Source organism: Solanum dulcamara, chromosome 3, assembly GCF_947179165.1.
Source record: "Solanum dulcamara chromosome 3, daSolDulc1.2, whole genome shotgun sequence".
NCBI classification, from domain to species: Eukaryota; Viridiplantae; Streptophyta; class Magnoliopsida; order Solanales; family Solanaceae; genus Solanum; species Solanum dulcamara.
Window position 1 is genome coordinate 78,689,203 of NC_077239.1, and position 11,779 is coordinate 78,700,981.

General features: G+C 34.3%; 1 protein-coding gene across 2 annotated transcripts; it reads right to left on the reverse strand.

Moving 5' to 3' along the window:
* Nucleotides 1-4,852: 4,852 nt before the first annotated feature.
* Nucleotides 4,853-9,277, reverse strand: LOC129883152 (putative late blight resistance protein homolog R1A-3). Of its 2 annotated transcripts, none has more exons than XM_055957749.1 (3): nt 9,142-9,277; nt 5,207-8,983; nt 4,853-5,035 (listed from the first exon to the last, which is right to left on the reverse strand). In XM_055957749.1, exons 2-3 carry the CDS (start codon nt 8,964-8,966, stop codon nt 5,013-5,015), a joined length of 3,783 nt encoding a protein of 1,260 aa, XP_055813724.1. In that variant the 5' UTR covers nt 8,967-8,983; nt 9,142-9,277; the 3' UTR covers nt 4,853-5,012. The 2 variants fall into 2 exon arrangements, with proteins under 2 accessions (XP_055813724.1, XP_055813723.1); XM_055957748.1 differs by having other exon boundaries at nt 4,853-5,045.
* Nucleotides 9,278-11,779: the final 2,502 nt, after the last annotated feature.

The following is an 11,779-nucleotide window of genomic DNA, read 5'->3' on the forward strand; positions in this document are numbered from 1 at the left end:
GGGGGGGGGGGGGGGGAATGTCTAAGAATGTGCTTAGTTTGGATTCCTTTTTAAAATTTTATTTTCTATGTTTTTGTCTAGTAGAAGGGCGTTTAAAAGTATGAGTCTATTGTTTTATTTTATTTAATTTTATTTTGGGTCGGACAGGGTGAGTGTCTAGAATTGTCTTATGATTGGAGTTTAATGGTTTATTTATCAAATATCTATCTTGTCTTAAATCATCCAAATAATATTTTTTTTTCCGTGCAAATACTTCTCTACTTCCTTGTCGAGCATATTAAGAAAACTAAAATTTAATATTATGTATTGTTGCTACTGTTCTCTTCTCTATTATATCTAGTATGATTGTTTAATTACTGCATTTTATTTTTCCATACTTGATTTTATTATGCTTTACTTGAACCAAATGTCTATCGTAAACAACATTTCTACCTTCACAAAGTAGGCGTAAAGCTGTTTGTGTACCACACTTCTCAGACATCACTCATGTAATTACAATAGAAGTGTTGTTGTTGAAATTGAGTTGTCATTTGATGAATTTAATTTGATATACCTTAAATTTTTGCCCTCCAAAAGAGATAGGGGGTGTTTCGGTGTGGGGAAGACACCGAACTTACTTATGTTATAATTACGATTTTATTATGAGTTTTGCATTAACCATGTTTCATGTTTCTAACGATGTTTTAAACAGATTTTGTTATGTTTTAACTTGGTCATTGCATTATCATGTTTTATGTCATTCAGTGCACATTCTCCATACTCAGTATATTCCACAGTATTGACCGCATACTTCTTTTGCCTATATTGTTTTATAATATAGGCCACGACTCTCCATCTCACACCCGCAATGAGTATTGGACCCAATTAGCGTTGCACTACTTTGGTGAGCCCTCATAGATTGAGGGCATAGCCACATTACTAGTTCTTTTATGTCTTTTTTTTAAGAATTCTTTAGTTTTCAGATTATTTCGTGAGTTAGGGCTTGTCCTATGCCACACTTACGCAAGTAGAGGTTTTTCATACTTTAGTATGATTTTCGCTTTATCAGTTGTTATACTCAGATTCTTCTTATGTTGAGGTTGTTATTTTGAGACTTATCTTCCACTTTTCAAATTACTTGTTTATGTCGCTTTATCTTAGTGTCATGCTCATGTCAAGAGGCTTGTTTAGGATCTTTCGAGATTCTATTCGATGTGTCACATCTAGGGTGTAGCTTGGATCGTGACACAAACAATTGAGAAAATAATTTATAAATAGCAGACTCGTAGGAATATCCTTTGAAAGAAGAATAGTCACAATTAAATACCTTTTGCTAATTTTAAAGAGAAAGATGATTCTAAATAAACTTTTTGCTAATTTAACGAAGAAATGGAAGTTTGAAGCGCGAGATGGTACTAAATATCTTTTACTATTTTAAAGAAAAATATTAAAAAGATAGATGGGTGTGAATAGGAATTTCGTCCCCTGTTTTTGTGCAGAATACATGCTTATTACTGTTAAATATCAATTCTTTTTAGGTTTTCATTTGCTAAATATTTATTTAACTAAATTGTGTCAAATTAAGATGAGGATTGTATATACGTGTCAATTCCTCATAGGAAATTGGGGTAAAAGTGCAAATGACCAATGTTTAGTATCAACTTTAGCCCAACAACCTTGTGGCCCTTATAACCCAAAATATCAACTTTGGCCCAACAATAGTTTTCTCCTACTTTAATTTCCGTTTAATATCTCGATTGTTGACTCACAAAATATATATTTTTTGGTAAGTAAAAATTTTATTTACTACCAAGTAAGACTTCCTCTTCTATCCTATGCAACCAATACTATGTAATCCTAGCAAGAACAGGTTAAGGATAATAATTCAAGCTTTCTAAAATCCTCTTTAGCCTACTATATATGTACCTCTATTATGTATCTCTTGGATCACTCTTCTCAACAAAATATTAACTTTCATGCCACGTAGCATAGATACAGCAGGCCAAGGAGAACCGGTAGATATTTGCAGCTGCACTACCACTTTTTGCATGTGTACTAGCCCATGACAATTTCATCGATTCATAATTACATTTAGGCTGTCATAGCATTTCATCAAGTTCATGTCAATTTCAATTTAAGGAGTTCACAATTCCGATCAACATCATATCATACATAGTATTTTTATTACCCCGATCTTTCATTAGGCAAAATTCACATGATTATCATTCTGAATAATATTTCCGTTTCACCCCAACACATATACGAAAGCAAGTTCAAGTAATTTACAAGATTTACGGAGTTTTAGAAGTTCATTTATCTTAGTCAAATCACGATCAATCAAAAACTTGAGCCTTCCCCTTCCGAATAGTATCCAAAATATCACAATCTAATCAAATAATGATTCACAATAAGATTTCGGAACTAACAACACCAATTTCATAAAATTCGTGCAAAAGGGTCAAAACGACTCCAAAACCCAATTCTGAAAACGATGAGTAAATCTGAAAATCAATACATAAATATGTTACCCAAAGCATTTGGAAATCAACGGTGAAAACCATTTCGAAAACAGAGTTGAAATCAATCCATAATCATCAATTTTACTAAAATTTATTTTCTTGAGAAAACCCTCAATATCCAGATCCAAAACCTCGACTTAAATCTAACATATTTCTTGAAAAATATCTTACCCATGTTTAGAAAAGTTCAAATATGAAATTTCATCGAAAATAAAGTTAAAGTCGACCTTGAAATCCTCAATCTATCAAACTTTAACTTTATCGGAAAATCAAAATTATACGCGGTTAATATGATGAAAATAATCGATGAATCAACAAGTTGATGCCAAAATCAGTTTACCCATAACATAAGGATCCTAAATATATCTTTTTCATCAAAAATGAAGTCCAAATCGATAAAACCCCAATTTTCCTCAAGAAATTTATGGATAGGGAAAGAAAATCAGATGAAGAAATTATGAGAAAATGCCGAATTGAGGATTGTATACTAACCCCCATATTATATCGAGAAGAAATCCATAAAAATCACTCCATTCTAAGCTCTAGAACACCCGATATGCTCAAAATACCAAATGAACACAATCTGAAATTTAGATTTAAATTTAAATTGCTGGTTTTCACTATAAGGGTCGTAACTCCCTCATACGGTAGCGAAATGACCCGATTCCTTTTCCTAAATGTCTTGAATAATGATATGGACTTGTTCGTTCAATCGAAACTCAAATTTGTACTCGTTTGCTCAGTCAAATGTTATTTTTGTTCGGTAAACAATTATTTCATATTTTGCGATGAAAGTCCAATCTCGACTTAGCAAAAATGCACCAAAATTTGTAGATCAGTCCTATAATTCATGCTCAAATTTTTAGAAGTTTTGAAATAATTTATCGATCTTTAAAACTAATAATGAACCTTTTAGTTGACACAATTTGCTGAAACAACGCCAAAACACCCAAAAAGCTTAAAAACTCACTCAAAACTCATCTAGAACGTTCCGAACACAAACCTAATATGCTACTAGCTTGAAAATGATATTTTAGACTCAATGAAACTGTCAAAATTCGAATTCGAGGTCCCCTTGACCCGAAATTCAATTAGTTGCAACTAAACTAACTTTAGGCGTAAAAATATCAAATCGAGCTCAGGACCTCTAAAAATTCAACCAAGACCAATCTGAGGCCTAAATTCATTCCCCGAATCCAACGGAATCTTCAAAATTTCGAATGTTAACAGAAGTCAACTCTATGATAAAAAAATTTAGAATTTCCAACTTAGCACCTCAAATCCACGTTACAACTTCAAATCTAATTTCATCAACTCTCCAAGACCAAATTTCATATTCTGAAACTGATGAAATCAACGGAATTCTATTACGAGAGTCGTAGCTCCGATTGGTACCAAAAATCATTTTTAAACACTTTAAGCCTTTAAAATCTTAAAACTTCAAAAAACTCAACTTTTCAAAAAAAATTCCAAAACTAACTTCGAGAACTGATCTATCAGAACTCGAAAAAACTAATAAGAGAGATAAAACAATCATTTTGTGAAAATTACCAAAAATGATATTCAAGTCATTAAAGTAGCTAAGGTTATGAATGAGGTCTTTGACTTTATAGGCCACTGACGCAGCACCATAGCCCATCGGTGTGTTGGCCCTTTTTGCAGACTCTCAATCAATGTCACTCTAACATATTATTAGCTTATTTGAATTGATTTATTTTTAAAAAAATTATAAATTGAAAATTGTCAATAAGTTAAAAACATAAATAAATAAATAAATGCAGGTCAATTTTTTTTTTGATTTATAAACTGTTTTCAACTTATAAACTACTTAAAATAAGTTTATCCAAATAAACCCAACTATTTATTGGGGCTTATTTTAAACACAAAATGACTTTAAGTTGGCCAGCCAAACACTAAAAAAAAAGCTGAAAACAGCTTATAAGTCAATCCAAACGGCCTCTATATTTTACTATCTTTATTTTAAAATAGTTATCTAACTTAATTGATACAATAATTATAAATTCAATGCAATATTATAAATGTGATCTAAAGAGAATAGCATGAACGCAATTTTATTTCTATCTTATGAAAGTAAAAAAACTTATGTCGATAAAACTTTTGGTACAAGTGAAGCATATTAAAATTAATAAAAAAAAGAACTATAGTAGTAATAAAAGCATAAAATTAAGAAAATATATAAGTTACATTAGACTAAATTAACTTAATATGTAACATTTTAATGTTCAAAAACTATAAATTGCAATTCTCATGTTAGTTGAAACACGAACTAACTACGCATACAAGAGAATTATGTTCTAAAAAAGATTATTTATTTTTAATAAAAAGACGGTTATCTTTGGCTTTTATAAACAGAGAATCTTCTTTACCTTTGGACTTGTTTGCGTACAATTTATGCTCATTCTGCTAGTCTATATCATTGTTAGTGAATCTCCTGGCTTTATATCAAAGAGAACAAAGAAGGATTTGTCCAAACATTGCACCGTCAACAAGTACTCAACAACAACAACATGGTTGATCTGTATTGAGCTATGAAGATGTTAGTGGAGAGAAATTGGTCAAAATAATAAAGCTGCATAAAAACAGGAAATCAGTGAAAGATTTCCTATTAATATGTCTCCAATCATACATAAAAAGAGTTGATCAATGAAAACAAACTTAGCAATCGGTACTAGTGGTTACAATCTTACTGTGTTTTTGGACGAGGTCTATACGGTCACATCCTTCAATCTCTTCGACTTCTTCCTTAATTCTCACAGCTGAAGCCTCAAGAGCTTTGTTGTCGCAATAAATCAACTTAATCTGTTTCAGTGTTGGAATATCTGCAAAGCTAAGGGGGATCTCCTTGAGTTTGTAACACTCTTTTATAACAAGTGTTTCAAGCAGGGGAAAGGATTCCTCCGAGGCATCCCACCTTGAGATACGTAACTCCACCAGTTTCAACAACTTAAGTTTAGGGAAAGTAATATCTCCAAGGCACCACTCTTCTAATTGAAACAAATGCAGATCATGTAATTGGAGATACTCCAGGTTTGGTAGTCCCGCAATGAAGGGAATAGCCGTTTCTATATGAGTCCCATTTAGTGCCAACTTGTTTAAATTTGAAGGCAACTGTAACCCAGATAGAATATGGGGATGCAGAAAGGAAAGTTGAAGTATTTCAAGCTGGGTAAGATTCTCCAATTTGGGACAATACGGCTCTGCAGAATCGTTAGTGTCCGAAAAAGTGATTTCAAGTTGTTGAAGATTAGGACACCTCCTTAATAACACATCCATCCTATCAGCATTGCGAATTCGAAATATAACATTCCTTAATATCCTCAAGTTTTCCAATTTTGAGGATTCTTCAAAGATCCCCTGCTCATCCTCTTCCAAATCAAATTCAGCTTGAAAAATCTCAACATTCCTTAATTTTTCCATTTCCCAAAAAGACGCTGGTAACAGTACTATATTATCATTATCCTCCACAATTAAAGTTTCTAGATGGGGCAGATGTGATTCTGGATGAAAATAGAATTTATCTGCCCAAACTGCGAGGTACTTCAGGTGATTTAGTGGTTTGAATGTAGATGACGCCAACCATATCATATTAAAAGAACTCAAATCCAAGACCTTAAGAAGTCGCAATTCACTAATCTCACAGAAGAGAATCGCATCAATAAATTCTTCTCGATTGGTTGTTATCAGTGACCTCAAGTGTTGGTGGAAAGGCTTCTGTGTTATGGAGACCAGAGATGCTAACTTGGAAAGCTCTCTACTGAAACTGAAGCTCACTCGACTTCCCTTCCAATCCAAAGGTTGAAACTGGATAGCATGCCCCTTCACTGCCAGCATAAAATTTACTTCTCTACTCTTCTCCATGCAAAAGTGATGCACAACATCATGAACATGGCAGTATTTGACTTTACCATTATAACTTCTCTTTGAAGGCATTACCATGTTACTGTTAATTAGATCCATCAAGTAACCTTCAGCTTCCTCTTCCATTAATCTCCCAGATTCAGTGTTCTCCACGAATCCTTCCGCAATCCATAAACTTATCAACTTAGACGCTGCAATTATTGTGTCCTCCGGAAACATCCCCATATAAAGAAGACAAGGCTTTAAACAATGGGGTAAGTTATCAAAACTCAACTGCATAGTCGCCAGACTATATTCTTCAGATTCACGATCAAGATAGTCAAATAAAGCATCTTTCACCTCATTCCACCAAGATTCTTCCATTTTCCTTTTTTTGATTATTCCAGATACCAAGACAACCACTAGAGGCAACCCTTTGCATTTTTCTGCAACTGCTTGACTCACATCTTGAAGTGCAGGCGGGAAATCTTCCTTCTGAAACACTTTTTTCTGCAACAATTTGCAACTCTCTTCTGTTTTGAGGAATGGAAGAGAATAAGGATCAGTACGGTACTTGACTTGCTTACCCACTTCTTCAAGTCGAGTTGTTACGACTATTCTGCATCTATTTCCAACATCTGGAAAACAAAACCTTAAGTCATCCCATGCCATACAATCCCACATATCATCTAGGACAATGAGATATCTCCTTCCCATTAGTCTTTTCCTCAACATGCCAGCAAGTACGCAAACGTCATTTTCCTTGTCCTTGGAACCAGTAACTTGACTAAAAATATCTTGTAATAGCTCTCTCCGATTATACATTTGGGAAACGATGCACCATGCTCGAACATCAAAATGAGAAACAATGTTGTCACTATTGTACACCTTTCTAGCAATTGTTGTTTTCCCTTGTCCCGCCATGCCTACAATTGGGACGACGTCTAGCTCATTTGTACCTCTAATCAGATACTGAAACATTTTTTCTGTTGCTATCTCAAAACCCACTATCTCCTCATCAGTCACAGGATTGCTATGTCGAGTTGGCAGATGTTCAAATGGAGCAACCTCATTGTGAGGATTGAGAGGAATGTCCGCCGACCAAACCTCAGTCACCTCCGCATTAATTTTCTTGATCTCTTTTAAGATTGTAGGAAGTGAGCAAAAAATATGCAAAAAAGCATTATACTGAGCAAGAATAGAGTCAATGGCAACCTCAGCCTCATATGCCAAATTGAGGGTACGTCGCTGAAGATCTTTAAGAATTTTATGTTCATGGTGCACCTTTGCGACATCTCTGAAAATGGATGACAGCTCCATCTCTAAACTGGATGTAAGAGATGATAGCTCTTTCTCCAAATTCCCTAAAAGAGGTTTCATCAGGAAATCTAAACCAGATTTAGATTTCGACATCTCATTCAGTTTCCTTAAAAGAGAATCTAGAAAGCTCAATCCACCAAAGGTGGGGAACTGAGATGGAGTAAATTTTAAGGATTTGTAGTACGTCTCCACTTGTGCCTTCAGATCTTTAGTTTTCTCCAATATCTGTATCGAGCAAAGACTTATTTTGCTAGTGTCATCTTTGTTTATGGAGCTAGGAAGAAGCTTTTGAATTACATATAGAACATCACCCGCTATAGCTCCAACCTTTTCCATAACTTCATTAAACCAGTCACCATTAATAACATGATTTGACACATCAGCATCAAGGAATACCAATAAGAACTCTATTGCCACATCAATATTTTGAGCAAAGACATTATTAGGAAAGTTCTCGAGCTTTTTGTTTCTGAGATACACCAGCAGACTGTGGAGATGATGTGAAAATCCTTTTGGTAATTTCTTGTCCTTGAAAGTTCTTGATTGAGTAAACTTTGAAGCCTTTAGTTCACTGAGAAAAATCTTCTTCATTTCCAGCTGCACTAGCTTAATCAAGCATAATAGATAAGAAAGTTTATATAAGAAATCATACCTATCTATGTCACCCTCAACCTCATAATCTACAAAATCAGCAACAACCACAACTAATATAGAAAGACAAAATTGTCCCACATTGTCTGCCATGAACAGAATTCGAGTCTCCAAACATTCCAGCTTCTCATGGTCGACGTAACCATTTATCTCTGTGACATATAAGAATGTCAAAAATTTCATTTTCTTTTGAACAATTTTCAGTTGCTTTATAAATCTGTGTCCTTCAAGAGCGTCAGACACAGCCTCTTCCAGGCACATCAGTACATCATTTAGATTCTTTCCGAGGCAATCCATACATTCTGACAGATCAAAATCATTCAACCCATAATTGTAACTTAAACTGGTATTACCTTCAAAGAATTCCAACAAATGTGATTCTAGCCTTTCCAGGTTAAGGTTAGTTTTACATTCATCTGGAATCCCATCAAATACCTTGTCAAGCATTTGCACAGTCCATTTGGCATACTTTGTGAGTTTGACTAAGAAATCAGGCAAAAGAACATGTTGATACTTTATATAGGTTCTAAAAACTATTAGCACCATTTCAAGTATCTCAATTTGTTCAATATCCAGATCATCTCCACTCTTGATCCTTCTCAGGTGATCTAACATTTCCTCAATTTCATTTTCAGCCATCTTCTGTAGGAAAATTCCTGCAAGTTCACCAACTCTTGGGATTAGGTTCATCTGAGAAAAATCGTCTTTTTCCTTGTTTTCAATAGTAACTAATAGTTGAGTGGAGCATTTTAGAAATCAACTCTCTAATTCAGTGTCTATGAGAAAAAAGTAATTCATGAAGAAGAAGACTTACAGTTAGTTAACAAGTATATATCTTCAATTTCTGATCCAACCATAAAAAGGAGCAAAACAGATGATAATTAATATTGTAGAAAAAAGTTTATTGAAATGAAATGGGTGAATATTTCAAGTTTGAAGGAAGAAGTCGTCTCTCTCTCTCTCTCTCTAATAGCTCTTATACCTAACAAAGTGATGAATTGTAGTAACAAGTAGCTTTAGGAGACAGCTGTAAAGTGGCTCAATAAATACAGCTCTATATTACTTCTCCTTTTTTTTATAACAAATTATTTCCGAACTAACTATTTTAAAATAAGTTATTTTATCAGAAATATTTTATTATAATAATTAAATAAGTAATTCAAAAATTATCTAATATCTTCAATCAAATATAGAATAAAATAATTTTATATTTTATTTCAAAATTATTATATTGTATACTGCATAATTCACATCAAATGACTCAATTTTTAGGTAAATTTTCTAAAATTATCTCCAGTTTCTTAGTTTGAATAAATAATTTCACTAATATATTTAATTTATGTAGTTTTTCATTTACCTTTTTCTTCTTCCTTTTCAATGCTTTCACATAAATGTTCATAAATTATTTTATTCCTAAAGAAACCAATATTCACAGAGATTTAAAATATAAAAGATGGATTTCTCATTAAAAAAACTCTAAATAAGAAGAAAAATAATGTTTTATATTTATGTGAACCTAATATTAATTTATGTTCTTTTCCCATGAGTCAACTTTGATATAGTTATTGACCATTAACTTGTATTCTTGTATTATTGTCTCAATCTAAAGCATGCTTTGTATGGAAAAAGAATAATTAAAATAACTATTATATAATTACTAATATAAATCATGTTTTCTATTTTATAATTATTCAAATCTGCAGTGAAAATATTGTTCACTACAGTAAAAGTGGGTTCCATGGACATCCACGTGTTGACTTGTTTTACAACACTCCTCTTGAAAATATTGTTCACTACCGTGAAAGTGGGTTCCATGGACATCCATATGCGCCACTATTGCGCCAGGAACATGCCTCAGTAGTTTGACCTCTGGCGCGACGCGCCGCTAAAAGTTGTGTAGAGTTTTTCAGGCCAAATTTCCAGAACCCAAAAAATATGGCCTTGGCGCTGTAAGGGCGCGATGCGCCACTATCGCGCCAGAAGCATGCCTCAGTAGTTTGGTCTCTGGCGCGGCGCGCCACTACGAGGTGTGCAGGTTTTAGGCATATTCATCCTAGCGCTGCAATGACGCGATGCGCCACTATCGCGCCAGGTGCGTTTTTAGCCTATTTTCAGAACTTTGGAGGAGGGGCAATTTGGGAACTTACCCAAATTATATATATATTACCCTTGGTCTTTTGGGAACACATTTTGCAGCCTCACTCTCTCTCTAAAAAGCCCTAGGAGCTTCTCTCTCTCTCTTCTTCTTGTTCTTCCCCATTTCCAACAAGAAGAGTTCCAAGAGCTTCAAGATTTGAGTTCTCCATTGAAGACCCAACACCAAGGTTTCTTCAAATCTTCTCTAAGGTATGTAAGGCTATCTAAAACATGGGTTGAGTCCACCCATGCGCCCTACTCTTGCTTTGAGGTTAGATGTTGATGAAAAAATAGAGTTTCTTGGTATGGTTTATGCTTGTATGAACTTTGTCCCCTATGTATTGATTCTATATGTGTTGATGTTGTTGAGCCAAGGAGTTCCTAAATTGAGCCTTTATGTGAGTATGAGTCGATGAAGATGAAGTTGTTAAATATGTTTTATTAATCCCCTTAACTATGTAGATCTTGATAAAGGATGTTATTTTCTTGAAAATGTTGCTCAATATGAAATGTCAATTTAAAGTCTTGAAATTGTGATAAACCTCAAAGATTTTCTCAAATGGATGAAAGAAATGATTGATTATATCTAGATGATGCTATATATGTGCATTTAAATTTCTTTTGGAGATGTGATTGAGATTGATCGGATAGTATGATTGGAAGAGATTGATTGTGATAGAGTTGATGAGTTGACAATGTTGTAATGAGACTTGTCGATATGATTTGATTGAATTGATTAGATGGAGTTTTATGAGCATTGAGTCTTGGGAGGAGTATCAAGCACCGAATTGGGCAAGAGTATAGTCCATACTCGAACCCAATACCTATGTTGCCAAACGTAGGGGGATTGAACCATTAAAGTCGGATGTTTCCCCGAGAGATTTGTCCTGACATTATAGGACTTAGTTGGATTGGATCCATGAGTGTTTGATTCGTTCATACCTTGGCAAAGTATGAACGGGCGCGGCAATAACGTCGTTTTGTTGTACCTTCACTGGCTCATAAGTGATGGTTGTCGGTTAAGAGAAACTCTCAAATAGATCTTGATAGTACTCTGAGTCAGATTGAGTTGAATTGTATGTGATTGGTCCCGTCTAAATCATATTCTTGTTTAGACTTACGCCATTTGGCCTGCATCGTTTTATGATGTAGAGACAGGTACTAGAGATCATCAACCGGCGCTCCGTTGAAGATCCGCATACACCCTCAGCTAGTTGGTGAGTCCTCCTAGTTTCCGGAGGATGTTGAGCCTTCATGTACAGTCTGTTGTCGTTTCTCTTATTTTGATTGTTGGTAGCCATGGACTTGTCATTGGC